The 19,576-nt window shown below is 39.7% G+C and overlaps 1 protein-coding gene across 1 annotated transcript in view; it reads right to left on the bottom strand.

The window, feature by feature from the left end:
• Positions 1–6,957: 6,957 nt before the first annotated feature.
• LOC136876470 (cytochrome P450 6k1) overlaps positions 6,958–19,576 on the bottom strand; it is a 91,786-nt gene continuing 79,167 nt past the window's right edge. The window contains exons 8-9 of the mRNA XM_067150457.2: positions 18,041–18,301; positions 6,958–9,076 (exon numbers count right to left, since the gene is read on the bottom strand). Of these exons, the coding sequence (XP_067006558.2) occupies positions 8,901–9,076; positions 18,041–18,301 (437 nt within the window). The 3' untranslated portion in view covers positions 6,958–8,900. The remainder of the gene's footprint in view (positions 9,077–18,040; positions 18,302–19,576) is intronic.

Genomic DNA, 19,576 nt, shown 5'->3' on the forward strand with positions numbered 1-19,576 from the left:
AGAGATATTTCTCGAAAAGAATTTTCTTTTGCCAGCTTTTCAACGCCTTAACCAATTTCAACGGGACAAACGCTGAATCGTAGCGGACGTCATAAAAGTTAATCCCTGTGAATTTCGAATTAATTCATCCCATGGTTGTTGAGTTATAATAATTTAAAGTCTAAAGAAATTACGCACTCACGGTCACATGGCCAAGAGATGCTACCCCTCCCAGCGCTGGTATCTATATATGTCAAGGCTAGCCAGCAAGCAGGCCAGTACAAGGACGAGTATACAGATGTGTGTGAGTGAGACAGAGGAGAGACCGACCCGCGTACAGTATGTTCGCGCAGTCACGGTGAAAGTACTTGCCGTCGCATTTCCGGAACACGAAGTTATATCGCCGACAGAATTATAAAAGACGGCGCACTGTATTTAGTACATCGCGTCGCGACTACAGCCTAATCCTAAAAGTCATTTAAGAATATAATACGAGTGAACTTATTGAAGTGCAAATATCAAATATTTAACGTTCACAGAATATGTCATTACGTGTAGACTTAGGTTACTTCAAATGATATTGAACTTGTACAGAAACTAATGTGTAGAATCACTAGAACTCATTTCTTTTCGAGTATTGAACTGTATTTCTTTATTCACGCCACATCAGTATACGACTTACAGTAGTAATTTGAGTGAAAACTAAGAACTTTTTCTGAGGTAATATGACGTTATAATAACAAGATAAGCAGAAAATAATCCTTAGTGACTTAATGACTGTGTTCAAAGACTGTGATTATCGACTATGATTTGCCTTTTCAAGTGTGAACTGTGTAATTATGAACGTTTCAGTAACGACTTTAAATAGTATTTCATGCAGGAAGGACTGTGATTCTTCATTTAACGTCTTGAAATTCAATTACGCCATAAATAGTGTTCAACAGTAAATGACAGTGTCAGTGATAACTACTCGCACTAAGTGAATTTTTGTGTGCGAAAAATCACCCTAACAAGCTGCAATTCTACATGATCCAGTTCCAACCGTCATCACCTCATCGGGAACGTCAACATGGTGTGTTAAGGGAACATCGCCGATCCTGATTCTCCACGGAACATTCCAGATGTCCATCCTTCGACATTTTGTAGCAACATTTCTTTCAGTAAGTGAGTAGTAACAAACTGACTAAAATTTTTTTCATTAATTTTGAACAGTGGAAACTTCAGTGCCGCGTGTGAACAAATATTTCAAAGTTCTCATAATTTCTCAGAAGTGATTAATTTAATTTCAAATTTTATATCTCACAGAAAGACTTTAGGCTTTTCAAGTGTGCTATATATCAAGGTTTACAAACTGAAAACTGAAAACTTTTAACAGAAATTTAATTTCTCTTATCAACTTACAATTACAAGTGTATGCTTAGGTTTAGAAAGACTTTAGGTGAAAATTCAATACCTCATATTCTCACATATGAAAGACTTTGGAATCAGTGATATTTATTCCATTTTCATGAACAGAATTCAGGAAGATAACGTTCAAACTTTTAATTTCAATGCCAGATTTGAGTCCAATAATCATATTGCAGGGTGAAGAATTAATAAATTGTTTTGAAAATTTTTTTTAACCATCTATTATTCGCTCTGCGAGTCTATCCTACTCTGTATCGGCTCCAAAACCAAGTTCCACTCCCTGAGGTCCTACTCATGCCCTTTACCCAAAAACTTTTACTGGTACAATAGGTAGTTACAACAAACTTCCCTCAATTTGGTATAAATCAGGCATATAGAAGACATTTTATGATGGCAAAGAAGAAATCCGTATTTGAATGCGCTGGTTTGAAAATCTTAATTTGTTTACGCAGAAGTTTTCTACTGGAACTACTTCCAGCTATTTATTAAAAAACAATCCAAGGTGCTTCTTTTCATTTGTGATAACACTTCTCACTGGAACAAACTCTTCATTGGTGTATGTTGAAGTACAGTAGTTTTTCAGTCATGTATTCATATATTTCTCAGGCTTAAATTGGTCAATTGTTGAGGCATTTGAATTTATGAACATAAGGATGGAGATGTAAGGAACGAACAGTGATGACCTCAAATACGTGATGGCTGATAATGTTGTTCATGAAGCTGAAACTTGGATGTTTACGATTACAAGCGTAGCTGGAGAGTTAAAACTCACTGACAGAATGACGAAATTGCAAAAGAAACAAAGCCAATGTAGAAGGTATACGCAAGAAATCAGAAGACACACTCTAATGAGAGGAGTTAACCAGAGCGCATACGGCGTATACCCGCGTATACACTCGACTACAGCCCTGATTACATCGATGGAAATACACCTATCGAATAAGTAAACATTGCAGCTATCTTTAATCTGTTACACACCAGATCGCCTGTCAAAATTCTTCCGAATACCTAACATAGAATTCCTTTCGGAACAGGCGTTGTGGCTCCTGAAAGACTTCACATTTTAGATTAATGAACCCATTAATAATTTTACTTCAAGCATGAAAATCTCGGGGTATGTTACCAAAGCTAAGGCCGTTCACCCATTTTTTAAATTCTCAAAATTTCTTGTAATCATCTTCCATTTATACTCGACACTCTACGAGGGAACATGGGCATCACAATTGCAATGTCATGAAGCACAAAGAACAAATTAAATAAGACGTAAAGCTGTGAAGTATACTGGAAAGACAGGGATAAAATTGTTTCGAAGAATTATAGAATTAACGTGGATTTTGGGAAATATGCCTTCTTTTAAGACGCACATAATTATTACACATATCTACCATTAAGCAGAGGAATAGGAAGGATCGCAACAACAATCAGCTATTTCAAAGATCAGTAAACCAAGCATAGGTATTTCAGAAAAGAGGGTTCAATAAATAGGGGCTCTCAACACCAGATATTCGATATGCGTCAAGTAACTGAAAATGCAACAAGAGGAACAGGCAGTTACAGATATAGAGAAGATATATGGCAGGGTATCAAGGAAAATGATGATGGCTTATGAGGTTTAGGCAATCAAAGGCATTTAAGTTAACAAGTGGGCCACAGAAATAAATGACGGAAGAAGTAGTTATAGGGCTTCATTTTTATTGCTTATCGTACACCGTACGTGCATGGTTTTCTGGAAGATGTAAAATATCAGGGAGAGGTTCAGTTTGGAGGTGTACAAACTCCGCATTTAACTTGCCCATGCTTGCCTGCTCTCCAGGCAAGCAAGCTAGCCGCACATAAACAACAGTACAGGCAGGCTGCTGCACTCCTGGCCAGGTCAAGCTCAGCCCAACTTGGGCAGGCCACAGGTTAGCTTGCTTGCTTGCTTGCTTTCTTCTTCCTGCTGCGTTAATCTATGTTTGCTCGTTCATTGTGCTGATGTGAGACTCGCGTGAATGCAGACAGGAAAGGTGTTGTTACATGCCAGAATGTATATAGGATTCGTCAATACAAATATTATTTTATATGGTTATTTAGTATTACGTTAATCATTACAAAGTTTATTTCGTAATAATAATAATAATAATAATAATAATAATAATAATAAATAATAATAACAATTTTATTTGCTTTACGTCCCACTAACTACTTTTACGGTCTTCGGAGACGCCGAGGTGCCGGAATTTAGTCCCGCAGGAGTTCTTTTACGTTCCAGTAAATCTACCGACACGAGGCTGTCGCATTTCAGCATCTTCAAATACCACCGGACTGAGCCAGGATCGAACCTGCCAAGCTGGGGTTAGAAGGCCAGCGCCTTAACCGTCTGAGCCACTCAGCCCGGCTATTTCGTAATTCAGACGTCTTATGTAACTAATTAACAAATAATATTTGTTTCTGTCAAAAATAGTTACTTAATAAAACGTAGGTTCTCTGAACAAAAATATCATCATCATCATCATCATCATCTGTTTACCCTCCAGTTTTGGTTTTTCCCTCGGACTGAAGCCCTGTATTGTTGCTAGAATAAATTCACCACTTTTTAATTTTTCTTCGATTTCCTTTAGGCTCCTTTTATAGTTACATGCCACATGCTACACGCCACACGCCAAGCATGTGAATTAACATTGTTTAAATGGGTCCATTTTATACTTACCTGTTCGCGTCTCGCGGTCGCTTCCTCCCGCCAGGCATGTGACTGAGGCGGGTCGGGACGAGCAGGTGGCCGCCACGCCTGACATGTCACGCCACGCGGGTGGGACCAAAACCTTATGGGAATGTTTATAGTTGACGCTTCATGCCGGGCGGTTCAGTACAGTTTGTGGTCTAGTCGAGTGCTAACCAGGACAATGGATGCTGGATTAGATACGGAACTGCTCATTAGCGAATGCAATGTAGATCGGTATTATGGGATCCAGGTAACGAAGGCTACAAAAAATCGAGATCTTCGGAATAAGACGTGGGAGTAAATCTGCAGCGTTATCACCCCTACGTATGAAGAAAGATTCATATAACGCACACTCTCGAAACCAAACCGATTCGGGTCAGTCCCAATTGAGTTATGTCCTCCCAAATCAACCTTCTACATCTTTGTCTGATCCAGGTCAATTCCAAATTTACTATAATGATCCATATCAACGCCGGCCATCATATATTTGCCTAGATGAATCTACACATTCTTGGAAATCAGCAAGTTCTGAATAGTTTTAAATGTGAAATGACTAGTCAGCAATATACAAAGCACTTGAACTTTACTCAAAGCTAAAGTTACAAACATAGTGTTAGAAATAATTTACATTTAGTTTTTTACACGGTATTTTATATAATGTTCTTTGTATTTAATACATCTGTAGATTGTAGTTTCACAGAACCGCTCTATTGGACGAATGGGCAGGAAGTGTTTTCTTGTAATATGGAACTGACATTATACTTTTCCAAATAATTCATCAAATGATTTTGGGGTCATCCTAAAATAATTAAAAACATTGTTTCGTCCTCTCGTGGGTTAGTGTAAAGGATTTTGAAAGCTCCTATCATATACTGTATATTTGAATGTTCAGAGGATGAAAAACTGAAATGCCTTTTCCTCTTTTTTATTCCTGCCCTTATCTTGCAGAGGTATGCAGCTGCGAATACTTTAGTTGTAAACTCTGCCATTGTACCTGCTTGACAGATACGAAACTATAAAAGGGTCCTTTCCAAGTGCGAATGCCACATGCCTAGCTTCAAGCATGTGGCATGTAGCATGTGGCATGTAAGTATAAAAGGAGCCTTACGGTTGACTTGTTCATTTTCCTGCTGGTTGCACCTCGAACTACAACAGAGCTGCACTCGACGGAATACGTAGCTGCACTAACATATAACGGCACATTCACGTCGCATCGATAGCAAACTTCACGTTCACTCTTGTCAAGTCCGGCAGTCCGAACGGGTACCAGGCAACCTGTCAGACTTAGGGAAACCCAGGTTTTGGTTTGCTATGACTAGCGCGCTCAGTACGCATGCACTCTTGCTTCGCTGACTCTCAAGCTAAGCTCCTTTGCTTGCTGCAGAGCAGCTTGGGGCAGGCAAGCCCGAAGTACAATTTGTACACCTTTAGTTCAGTTGGGTGGACACATAGGAACCAGTTTAGGGTATTGGTATTAACGCTAGACAGTGTTGAAAGCTGAAATACAGTACCTTGAAGTTTAAGAAAGAAGTACAGGAAGTTGATAAGAATATTTGCATTTCCAAAAGTTAAGTTATGTGAGTTCAAGCGAAACTGAAGAAGAATGAATGTCAGGTAGAAAACATAAGACTGAAATACGTGGATTGTTTCATGTACTTAGGATATGTGTTCTCCCAGGCAGCTGAAAGTATACTACAGTAAGAAAATCGTATCAAGGTGTCGCTTCAGTCCTCTCGGTTTTGATGGTGTGAAAGTGTCTTAAGTACTTATGTGTAAAAATAACGTGAGTGATAAATAAAGGTTACCTATCTATGGACATGGTTATGAAGGGTACTTGGGGTTGTAGTAAGGATGTAAAGGAGATGGTGTGTACGTCTCTGCTAAGACCTCAATTAAAGTATCAGTCAGTCACCACTGATCTGCATTTAGCGCAGTCGCTCTGGTGGCAGATACCTTATCCGTCGTTTACCTAGTCTACAGTAATTTCAAAGAAGTTGGAAATTTATCTAACATTGGTAAATTATTCCACCGGGCGAGTTGGCCATGCGGTTAGCGGCGCGCAGCTGTGAGCTTGCATTCGGGAGATCGTAGGTTCTAATACTACATGTCGGTAGCGTGAAGATTGTTTTCCGTGGTTACCAGTTTTCATACCAGGCAAATGCTGGGGCTGTACCTTTCCTATCCCATTGTCGCCATACAACCTATTTCTGTTGGTGCGACGGAAAACAACTTGTAAGTATATATAAATATATATATATATTGAAGTAAAATGTTATATTGCATTGATTAGGTGGATTACCTCATTAGTCTTCAATAATTAGCTAGACAATATACGGAAATACCCAGCCAAATACGAATGTTTGGTAACCGTATAAAATAAAGGACCTACCATATCGACGGTCTAGTTCTAATACCACGTATCTGACAATGACCTTCCTACCCATTATTTTCCGTAAGACTGGTCACGCCTGCCCGCCACATATGGATATGCAGTCCATCAGAATAATTTTCGCTGTTTTATTTTCCTATGAATAAGAAATCATTCTACGTTATAATGAAAGATGGCTACTCAGACTCATATTGGGATTATGACAGAGAGTATGTAGGCTTTAATTTCAGCAAACGATAGCTGCAGTCGCTTAAGTGCGGCCAGTATCCAGTAATCGGGAGATAGTGGGTTCGAGCCCCACTGTCGGCAGCCCTGAAGATGGTTTTCCATGGTTTCCCATTTTCACACAGGCAAATGCCGGGGATGTACCTTAATTAAGGCCACGGCCGCTCCCTTCCACTTCCTAGGTCTTTCCTATCCCATCGTCGCCATAAGACATATCTGTGTCGGTGCGACGTAAAGCAAATAGAAAAAAAAATTCAGCAAAATGACATTTAACACTTCATGGCTTGTGCATACTTAAAGTTACCTTATTTGTAAGAAATATTGCTATAAAACGGCAATCAAGCGTATCATGCACAATTATGAACCCAGAAGTCAAGCCAACTATTTCAGAGTTAGGATTAACATACAATGTGCTGAGCATGCTCTTTTAGAGAGAATTATTCCCTACGGAAATACAAGTATTGTTAGACTCTGCATTTAAGACGTAAACACCAAGTAATTACTTCTCAGAAATGTTTGTATTCTTTAGGTAAGTTTTGATAGATTTCATGAATAACAGTATCATATACACTGAGTGGACAAAAGTCATGGGAAGACACTGAATGTGTTGATAATAACGAGTTGCTTCTTCGCGAACCCTCAAAACGGCAGCAATACGGCGAGGCGTCGATTCTACAAGGTGTTGGAATTGTTCTGAGGGATCCTGACCCACGCATCTTGCACTACTACCCACAATTGGTCTTGTGTAGTTGGAGCGAGTTTCATGGAGCTTCCGCAGCATCCCATAAATGCTAGATTGGATTAAGATCGGGGGATCTGAAGGGCCAGTCTATGGTCGTAACTTCACTGGAGTGCTCCTCCAACCACCTGCGTGCCACCACAGAGAGTGGACAGGGCGCATTTCGGTGTTAAAAAATGACATCCCCATCAGGGTATTCTAGGGCCGGAAAGGGATGCAGATGGTCTGAAAGAATGTCCACATGACGTGCACCTGTCAGCGCTCCCTGCAGCTGGACAATGGGGCCTAACTGAGACCACGAGAACGCCGCCCAGACCAGAACTGAGCCACCTCCCGCCTGCACACAACTTTGTTGACACGCAGGATCCATAGTTTCATGGGGCAAACGCCACACTCTCACGCGCCCATCTGCTCGATACAACAGGAACCGGGATTCACCGACCATACCACACGCCACCACTGTTCCATGGTCCATTGCCGTCGTTAAAGGGCCCTTGCACGCCGTTGAGCTCTGTGTCGAGGTGTCAGCAAAGCGACACGAGTTGGTCGTCGGCTGGTGCAGTTGCCTCCTTACAGTCCTGAAAGGAAAACGTTTCTGGCTCCGAACATTCAACTGGCCGGTGATCCGACTCACAGTAGCCCATCGAGCGCCCAGTATGTTTCTGCGAAGGCTATGTGATATCCGTTCGTTAAACACCTGTGATATTCCCGTGCGGCGGTTTACTCGGGTGGTAACATTCTCACTGCGATAGTGAAGATCCACCCTGACACTGTTGAGTTCGGAAACCCGAATTCGCATGTAATCTAAGCAATGTTACAACCCACGTGTCGTACGGCGATGATCATCCCAAGTTCAAAGTCAGTTAATTCGCGACGTGTTGCCATTTTCACGCCACCGGTGTCTGTGACAAACTGCTCAGCTACGCCGAAGCTAGGCGCAATGCTCAGGGGTCATATACAGCATATTTTCCAATGGGCCACCCATTCTCATGAATTTTTGTCACTCAGTGTATGTAGGTTTATGTTATGTAAATTTGACATATGATGTATGTACTGAAGTATTGTTGTAGCATATCTAATTCTGTATAGACTACAAGTACAGTAGTTGGAATATATTTCAAATTTCAAACTGAATTTGAATGTCCGAGGATTGATTTACATTTAAATTGTCATCTATAAATATGGTAAACCATCCATACTTCGCAATTCTGTTACCATTGATTGAAATACTTATGTCAGTTTTGACATCAAAATTGATACGTCCTGGATAGGAATTTACTTCAACACTTTCAACTATTTATAATTTAATACAAGATATTACCATACTACAAGCTAGCACTTTCGTGATTAATACACTTCTTCATCTTTTCACATGATTTCTTACGTCTGTGGTTTTTGATCAAATGCTTCAAATACAGTGACAACATTCATAATAAAAACAGCTTAATATCATAAAGATTCTATTGTACATCGGTCCTCTTGACATAGTCGATCCATAATCCTCCTTTGGCGACTGGAACAAGAGAAGTGCGGTCGATCACAATTGGAACTGGAGTCTTAGGTGTTTTCCGAATCTCAAAATTAGATATTATAGTCGCCAGACCAGCCTTCATCTGCGTCAGCGCGAATCTCATTCCTGAAATTCACAAAAGATTAAAATCACAACATTAGTCTCTAAATACGAGGGCCATCCAGAAATTAAGTTTCCTATTTAAAAAAAGGACATTATTGGCACGCGATACAGCAATGCTGGAGCTAATTTTAGACGTAATCACCACCAGAATTGAGACACTTGTCATATCGTGGGATCAAATTTGTATGCCATTGTCGTAGACATCCGCCGTCTGGGAATGCAACCAGCGTGTGTCGTTTTGTCTTCTGCTCTTCGTCCGTGTGAAAAGGCAGACAGGAGGACCGTATTTGCTAGAGGTGCAAGAAAAGATAAAAGTCACTCGGTGCAAGAACAGGATTGCATGGTGGATGATGAAACATTTCCCATCCGAATTCCTGCTGAGCGCCGAGCCGTATGTTGACGAGCATTGTCATGGATCAGCACAACACCTGCGCTGAGCATTCCACGCCTCCCGTTTTGAATGGCCCATCGCAATTTCCGTAGAAACTTTATCACAGACTGAACCTCGCAGGTGGCGGGAGAAAGAATACGAGACACTGCTGCTGCGCTACTGACACCAGACGTGGCTTGTCTGGCCGGAATACGACTCCCACACCATAGGTCTGTCGCGCATGCTTATATTTCCTGCCTAAATATGTTTCCTTTTACAAGAAAATAAATAGAGAAACTTAATTTTTGAATGGCGTACTTAATAAACTGTAATGGAGTTTGAATAACTACTCGTCATGGTACTATGTTGTCTCTATTACATTCATGCTTTCACATCATTTGTCTGCATCTCCGCGTGTTGAATATCGTAACTGTATGGGCTTTTCATTAAATTGCTGATGGTGAGCCATCTTGTGGTGGATTTAGTACTAACAATTCGAAGTGAGTAGTTGGTGCTGCTATCTGGCCGCCAAGAAGATAAGCTTGCTTGGCCGTGAATCGTGCTCTAACAATCAACGTGAGCAGTTGTTCTGTTTCTTGGCTTTTAAAACTGGAAGACGCGTTGAGCTAATCTCTGCTGGTTGTGCCTTAAAGATACAAATTATCTTACAAGAAGGGAAGATGGTGTGGATATTTGATCCCGGCTGATGGATTCTCCATCTGGCATAAGTGCCGAAGATGTGGTTTGTTTTTTGAAAAGATTTTATTTCTCGTAAACACCGACCTCGTAAGTAGCTTCATTGGATGTCATGACTGTTTTATACTGAGGAACCAATCCTGTTATTTTATGGTGTTAAGACGCTGAGTACTTAAGTCTACGATATGTGAGAATTTCTAAAGGTGATGTTCGGATCATTTGTGGGCTAAAGAAAAAAAAATTTAGAGTCGAAAACAGGTCATTGTCGTTAACTTGTAATGTGAAAATATTTGGGGTTTCAATTTAATTTAAGAAGATAATTATATGTTAATTTTCGCTTCTGCATTCAGTTATATTAGGTTTCGTGCACGAAAGCAATAATTATGTTCAAGGAGCTCCGACAAGATGGTGTACGAATTAATTGTATAACCTTAAAAGCGTGGTTTTATTTCATTTCTTGTTTTAAAACATAATCAAATATTTATTTTTAAAAAATATTTTCAAGCCATTTCGGGCTGTAAAAAGAAAACTAGTGCTTTAAATGAAAGCTGATCTAATGACTTACTCGGTACATCGTGTTCTCATTTGATCATGGCGGTTGTCCTGTGTAACGCAGCTGTGTAATAGAATGCAAACGTAATGGGGGCGTTGCTGTGTTGAATCTGTCATTTGAGTATCTGCTTATTATTGTAGTCTTGACGATCATCTGTATTGGAAATATTTGCGTGCATTGGATCATTTCTGCTGTATTTGACTTATTCCTTCGATTTTGTTATCGTCTCTGGGGAATATTGAATTTTTTATCCTACTTCTGTATTTATTTTCATGTTCGTGAATTATTTCTTCGATTTCTGATATTGTGTGTTTGGTTGGTCCTTACTGTTTTCACGCAACCTCCGAAAACCGAGATAGTCTATTAGATAGGTTTTCATTCTCCATTCTGTAATGGTGGATTTAATTATTTAATTTCCAATTGAACCTCGTTCTTTTATTTTTCTAAAGAGGTCTTCTGTTTTCATTCAATAATTATTGATGTAAGGATTTTACTTTCTACTGGGTTTTTCTTTTAATTGATCAGAATAGAATTCAGTATTTATCGTATTATTAAGTCTTAAAAAAATATATATTAATTTTGAGGTCGGTAAATTATAAATGTTTTGGTATTATTAAAGTTTTCTTAAATGGATCAAGGAATTATTATTTCAGTCAATTAGTTAAGGTTATTTTAAGTTGATTCGCTTGGCCTCTTGTGTCCAGTGCTTCCTCAATCAGCGACGGCCTTTTGGTTGGGATAACTGTAAGTATTTCCTTATTTTGCTTATTTATCCCTGGTCGTGCTCACACTCTTGACCTTAACTTATGTTGTGAGAAAACATAAAATATTTAGAGTCACTAAATGTTATGGTAAGTGTTTTTAGATGTTCACTGGGACACAGAAGATAGGATCAGGACATTTCAAAGATAATTGACGTTACCTTGATCGCTAATAAGATGGATGGACATCGGCTAACATAATATGGACACGTTTTGTGCATAAATGGCAATAATTGTGACACGAGAATGGTAAAGAAAATTAATTCTGCCAGACCCCAGTCACGTGAAAGGTCAAATATGCTAAAGGGAGACGCTGGCTGAATACCTGTGAAATCTTGAAACTGTCCTAGTTTTTTAAATATCTGAGACAGAGTAACGAGCTTCTGTACACACACAATCACAGTAGATTCATCACTGTAGGTGATGCTTGCAGCCAATTTTCATTCTTAATTACTAATCACTGAACTCAGATACATTTTCTTAAAATCCAGTGTATTACCGGGTATATGCATAAGTCTTTTCCAGTTTCACTAAGAGATAGCGCCAGCGAACAGTACGCAGCGTATGAATTTGACACATACGTCAGTTTCTTCGTCTGGTATTAACCTACCAGCACACACAAGTTGAGTCCGCCAAACACTAGCGTCTGTGTTGTATCGTCAGTGATCATGTCGACGTTTGTGCCTGAAAAAGAACATTTTCGGCACGCATTGCTTTTCTTATTTAGTCAAAAGGAAAAGGCTGTGGAAAGTCATCGTTTGCTGGTAGCAAGATATGGTGAACACTCTCCATCGATTAGAACATATGAGACATGGTTTCGACAATTTAAAGGTGGTGATTTCACTGTGAAAGACAGTGCGCTCTGGTAGACCACAAAAGTGCGAAGACAAGAAATTTCAGGCGTTACTGAATGATGAACCAACTCAAACTCAACGCTGTCGCCAACAAATGATTCATTTAAATCTCTCATTGATCGAAAGACGACCAGAGTTTGCCAGAAGACATAGCAAAGTGATTTTCTTACCCGACAATACACCGCCTCACACAGCAAAATCAGTGAAAGACACCTTGAAATCGCTTGATGGAACATCCTTCCGCACCCGCCGTGCTCTCCCGACCTGGCATCCATATGACTATCAACTCTTTGCATAAATGGGGCACGTCCTCGCAGAGCAGCACATCAGCAAAATAGAGGAAGTTGGAAAATGGCTCGTCGATTGGTTTGCCGCAAAACACAAGCAGTTTTTGTGGCAAGGCATTCATAACTTACCTGAAAGGTGGGCGAAGTGCGTAGAAGCCAATGGCCAATATTTCGAAAAAACGAAAAATGAATATCCCTTGAAAATTACGAGTTTTCCTTACCACAAAAAATCGTCAAAAATGTATGCATATACAATGTATTTATAAACTTTGTATAGATGGCTTATTAAATCAGATCCTTTATTGTTTTGAAATGTTTCTTTATATTTTAATTAGATTTATTTTTAAAGTTATTGTTCATTTCTTGTCAGAAAATTCTGTTTAATGATACTCCGGTAACAATTAACATAACAGATATATCGAAGGAAGCTTTTAGTGAAATTAGCATAATCTAAAGCAGAAAGTCAGTGCCCAATTTCATTAAATGTTATCGCATCTATAGTATGAAAATTGCAAATAAGAAGAGAACCAACAAAGAAAGTGCAGAGTAAGTATAAAGTTTTGAGAAAAATATCAAAAGTTCCCTCCCCAGAAGCTGACCTAACTGCTGCACTTAACAATGACCTATTATCCTCAACACTGTAGTTATGCTTTCTATTGTTAAACTCTCCTCCAAGCTTTGCCATTCTGAACTATCCAAATTACAATTTTTTTGGTAGAAATAAAGATTGTCACTATATTCATAAGAAATTATGAAATATCCAGAAACTAAATGAACACTATGCGCCAAGAAACAACCATTGTCTTCTATTACATAAATAGCTGTAGTCCCAAAATTCTCACAGGGTATACTCCAAGACAGGGCATGATAATCCCGGATGCAAGACCACCCTGATGTTTAAAGTTAGAAAATTGAGCAAATTCTAACAAGGGGCCTGTCCACTCTAGAGGTCTGTTTCAAGAAATGGCGACTTAGTTCTGGTGCAAGTAAAACAGAAGTGTTATGCTTCCATCTACCAGAGACTAGCTCTACATCGGAATGCGACTGTGGTGCTCCATAGCAATCCAAATCGTCGGTAGCTGGAAGCTTCTTCGGGTAGATGGGCTGATTCCTTTATACCATCAGAGTCAGTGTTAGAGTGGTTGGAAGGGCTGGACATTCTTACATGAAATATTATTTTTATTGTAATATATTCAATTGTATATGTGTAGATTTTATACCATACGCTCAATAAATAAATAGGGGGTTATAGCTGGTTACAACAAACTTCCCTCAATTTGGCATAAACAGGCATACAGAAGACATTTTATGAATCCACATTTGAATGCACTACTTTGAAAATCTTAATTTGCTTACACAGAAATTTTCTACTGTCCAACTTACAGCTTTTCATTCGTGATCACACTTTTCACTGGTACAAATTCTTCAATTGGTGCATGTGAATTACGTTAGTTTTGCAGCCACGTATTCATATATTTCTCAGGCTTAAATTGGTCGACGGGTGAGGCATTTGAATGTATGAACATAAGGATGGAGACGTAAGGAGCGAACTGTGATTATCTTAGATATGTGATGGCTAATAATGTTGTTCATCAAGCTGAAAATTCGATGTTCACGATTACGAGCGTAGCTGGAGAGATAAAACTCACTGACAGAATGACGAAATTGCGAAAGAAACGAAACCAAGGTTGAAGGTAAGAAATTACAAGGTATAAGGTATAAGGCGTATATATCCTCGCCTACAGCTCTGATTAAAGGGACGGAAACACACCTATCGAATAAGCAAACATTACAACCATCTTCGATCTTCTAGACACCAGATCGCCTGTCAAAATTCTTCTGAATACCAAACATGAAAGTTCTTTCAGAACAGGCTGTGTGGCTCCTGAAACATCTCACATTTTAGATTAATTAACCTATTAATAATTTTATTTCAAGCATGAAAATCTCGGAGTATGTTACCGAAGCTACGGCTATTCATCCAATTTTTAAAAATATATTTTTCTCAACATTTGTTGTAATCATCTCACATTTATGCTCGACATGCTACGAGGGAACATGGGCATCACAATATTACAATGTCATGAAGCAGAAAGAACAAATTGAATAAGATTTAAAGCAATGAGTATACTGAGAAGACAGGGATGAAATTCTTTCAAAGAGTTATAGAATTAACATGGAGTTCGGGAAAGATGCCTTCTTTTAAGACGCAGATCATTATTACACATATCTACCGATAAGCAGGGGAATTGCAAGAACTATAAGCTATTTCAGTGATCAGTAAACCAAGCAAGGTGTTCATAGGTATATAAGAAAAGAGGGTGCAATAAATAGGAGCTTTCAACACCAGATTTTCAATATGCGTCAAGTAACTGAAAATGCTACAAGAGGAAGAGACAGTTATAGATGTAGAGAAGATACAGCATATGGCAGAGTATCAAGGAAAATGATGATATCTTTTGAGGATTAGGCAGTCAAAGACATTTACGTCAATAAGCGGGCCACAGTAAGATATTACGGAAGAACTTGTTCTTTGTTCAAGGTAGTTGCAGGGCTTCAATTTTATTGCTCATCTTACACTGTACACGATTAGTTTTCTGGTAGATTTAAAATATCAGGGAGTGGTTCAGTTGGGTCGACACATAGGAACCAGTTTAGGGTATCGGTATTAACGCTAGACAGTGTTGAAAACCTGGAATATAGTACCTTGAGGTTTAAGAAAGCAGTATAGGAAATTATAAGAAAATTTGAATTTCCACAAGTTAAGTATGTAATTTGGGGCGAAACTGAGGAAGAAAGAATGTCGGGTAGAAAATATAAGACTAGAATTCGTGGATTGTTACATGTATTTAGAATCTGTGTTGTCTCAGGCAGCTGAAAGTATACTACAGTAAGAAAATCGTATCAAGGTGTCGCTTCAGTCCTCTCAGTTTTGATGCTGTAAAAGTGTCTCAAGTACTTAGGTGTAAAAATAACGAGAGTGGTAAATAAATATGGACATGGTTATGAGGGTACTTGGGGGTTGTAGTAAGGATGTAAAGGAGTGGGTGTATACATCTCTGGTAAGACTTCAATTAAAGTATCAGTCAGTCACCACTGATCTGCGTTTAGCGCAGTCGCTCTGGTGGCAGGTACCTTACCCGTCGTTTATCTAGTCTTAAAGAATTTCAAAGAAGTTGGAAATTTATCTAACATTGGTACATTATTCCACCAGGCGAGTTGGCCGTGCGGTTAGTGGCGCGCAGCTGTGAGCTTCCATTCGGGAGATAGTCGGTGCGAACTCCACTGTCGGTAGCCCTGAAGATGGTTTTTCCGTGGTTTCCAATTTTCATACCAGGCAAATGCTGGGGCTGTACCTTAATTAAGGCCACGCCCGATTCCTTCCCACTCCTAGCCCTTTCCTATCCCGTCGTCGTCATACGACCTGTCTGTGTCGGAACGACATAAAGCAAAATTGTAAAAATATATATTGTAATGCCTAACTCCTCTTCCTATTAATAAATAGTTGGAATTTCAACTTTCTTGATGGTTTCAGTGTACGGGACCCACACCAGGATTGATTTTTACGAGAACTGGAAAATCCAAACGAGACCAGAATGATTTGGTCTGGGTGATTTCCGACAAAAGAATGTTGTAAAAAAAATTGTGCTGGGAAGACTTTGGAATAAGGAAACTAGCTGGTCGACTAAGAGGAATGTTCCGAGCTGTCAGTGGAGGGATGGTGTGGAATATCATTAGCACACGAATAAGCTTGAGAGAAGCTTTTAAAGGTAGGATAATGTTATTGGATTAACGTCCCAATAACTACTTTCACTGTTTCTGAAAGCGCCGAGATGCCGGAATTTAGTCCTACAGGAGTTCTTTTACGTGCCAGTAAATCCACCGACACGAGGCTGACGTACGTGAGCACCTTCAAATACCACTGGGCTGAGCCCGGATCCAACCTGCCAAGTTGGAGTCAGAAGGCCAGCACCTCAACCGTCTGAGCCACTCAGCCCGGCTTTTTTTTAAAGGCAGGAAAGGTCACAGTATGCAGATAAAGGTGGAATTCAAGAGGACAAATTGGAACAAACATTCATTTATAGGAAGATAAATTAGGGATTGGAATAATTCATCAAGGTAAATGTTCGATAATTTTCCAACTTTTTGAAATCATTTAAGAAAAGACTAGGTAAAAAACTGATAGGGAATCAGCCCCATGGATGACAGCTCTAAATGTGCATCAATGATGACTGATTGACTGACTGATGCATTGATAGATAGATAGATAGATAGATAGATAGATAGATAGATAGATAGATAGATAGATAGATAGATAGATAGATAGATAGATAGATAGATTGATTGATTGATTGATTGATTGATTGATTGATTGATTGATTGATTGATTGATTGATTGATTGATTGATTGATTGAGATGTAGCGAAGCTAATGCAGTGAGTTCACAGATGTGATCAAGTGTGTGCTTCAAGATGGAAGCGAGCTCGCGAACGAAATTATCTTTACGCCCGTCTGTATTCAAATCGATTTTGCTGTACAGAAGTGAAATTTGGGAGACTCACTTCTTATTTATTAATTGTTAGTGACTGACATGAAGGTAATGAGAATGATTGTCGGTAGAAACAGGTAGTAAAAATGGCAGGAGGGTATTCGGAATGAGAAGTGTAGGGTGAGTTTGGAATGAACTCATAAGATGAATTTGTACGTAAACCGGCTTCATTGATAGAGTGTGTGAGGCGAATGGTGGAGGATAGGTTACCTAAGAAAGGTATTCGGGAGATAGTGGATACGAGTACCACTGTCGGCCGTCCTGAATATGTTTTTTTTTACCGAGCTCGATAGCTGCAGTCGCTTAAGTGCGGCCAGTATCCAATATTCGGGAGATAGTGGGTTCGAACCCCACTGTCGGCAGCCCTGAAGATGGTTTTCCGTGGTTTCCCATTTTCCCACCAGGCAAATGCTGGGGCTGTACCTTAAATAAGGCCACGGCCGCTTCTTTCCCACTCCTAGCCCTTTCCTGACCCATCGTCGCCGTAAGACCTACCTGTGTCGGTGCGACGTAAAGCCAATAGCAAAAAAAGATGGTTTTCCGTGGTTTCCAGATTTTCACACCAGGAAAATTCTGGGGCTGTACCTCAATTAAGGCCAGGACCGCTTCCTACCCATTCCTAGCCTTTTACTTACCTATCGCCGCAATAAGACCTATCTGTGAGACTTGCAAATAAAAGCAAGTTACCTAAAAATTAATGGACTGGACTTTACTGGGAAACATTGTACTGACAATATTATGAAGGTACGCTTTCTGAAACTGACAGAACGTAACCCATCAACGACGGGAAGGAGAGGTAATTACAGTTTGAGGAACAATAGCGGTTTGAGGTTTGTGGTATACTCTCACTTCTGTGCTGGAGGCACATTTTTGTGGGTGACAATGGGGAGTACTCACCGAGACATATCCGTGGTCCATCGCCAAATGGAAGATATGTGTAGCGTTTGATGTCGGACTTGCGATCTTCAGAAAAGCGGTCTGGGTCGAATTTCTCCGGATCTGGAAAATGTTGTGGATCGAAGTGAAGGCCTTCGATGGGAATAATAACTACAGAGCCTTTCTCCAAAGCAAGGGTCGCACCATTCGGGAGGGAAAACTGAACGGGCTTCGTACATATCCTGTCTATAACTGGCCCAGGTGGATGAAGCCGCAATGCCTCTGCAAAGACAAAATAATATGGAAAATATTACATACGTTCATGTACAAGATACCTTCAGAAAATCAGGTAACATGATCTCACATGGAGAAGCTTTATTTTACACATGGGAAAGTTTTATTTTACACGCAGATGTAAGGATACACATCAGTAGGGCACTCATACACATTAATTAATTAATTTATTTATTAAACACAATGTGTACAATCAAGTTTTTCACCACTCTGTCATTTCTGTGATTAGAGATTGAAGTCTGTTTACACATTCCACTAAATGGTATTTAGCGCATGATTATTGCATTTCTTGCAGACGCTTGGGTTCATGAAATGCCTCATTATGGCAGATCTTCCATAAAACCCGTGGACAGCGAATCGTGTACATCGATGTCGAAGTTTGAAATTCGGTCCCTTCCAACTTTCTGACTTCATTGCATCAGTCTCCATTATTTCTTGAGGCATCTCGTGGGCTTTTTTCCGTCTCTCCTCGATGATACTTTTATATCCATGCGTTTCCGGAAGATCAAAAATGTGCTTTATGTCTTCCATGAAGAAGGTTTCCTGCGCTATTTCATAGGCAGTAAATGTACCATTTCTATTCTAGCACTTGTTCCAAAGGTACACCAAGGCATCGATGTTGGCATGAAGGAAAGGTCGTTGAATCGCTTACCGCCCAGGTGCTTCTTCAGTGGTCCGAAGAAATGGAAATCAGTGAGTTCCAGCCCCTCGGATATGTTTGGTCTATCTATCTCTGGGCAGATAGATGGTTTGTGGAGTACCGATATCTGTGCTCCTCTGTGTTCTGTAATTTATGAGTTATAATAGTTATAAACAGAGATTTGTTTACGTTAAGTAGTAATTGATTTTTGTGTATTAAATGTGTGGGTGTCGAGGGGACACAAGGTTCATCAAGCTTGGCTGACACAGTAATATATTTATACGATGTGATTTACCCTGAAAAACTTTGCAGGGTTTATCTTAGCTTAATGTTGCGTTTGGAAGTTTGCAACGCTGCACCGTATGTTATTGTCGCAACTTATTCTCTTACAAATGAATAAGTATCTGCGGGTGTCAAAATATTTGGAAGAAACAACATTTTGGTAAGTTTGCAGCTTGTGGCACTCCGCCTCGGCTGTACCCGAAGTTCCAGTGCTTTTAGAAGGCTTAGGTTTCAGGAAGTGAGAACTCTTGTATGACTTGGTGGGTATATATTGTTTTCCATGGCGGAATCATTTTACTTGGTGGAGTGGGGTGGATTTAGTGTAGGATTAATTGTCTGCT

The sequence above is a fragment of the Anabrus simplex genome, chromosome 6 (genome assembly GCF_040414725.1).
Source record: "Anabrus simplex isolate iqAnaSimp1 chromosome 6, ASM4041472v1, whole genome shotgun sequence".
Taxonomy (NCBI): domain Eukaryota; kingdom Metazoa; phylum Arthropoda; class Insecta; order Orthoptera; family Tettigoniidae; genus Anabrus; species Anabrus simplex.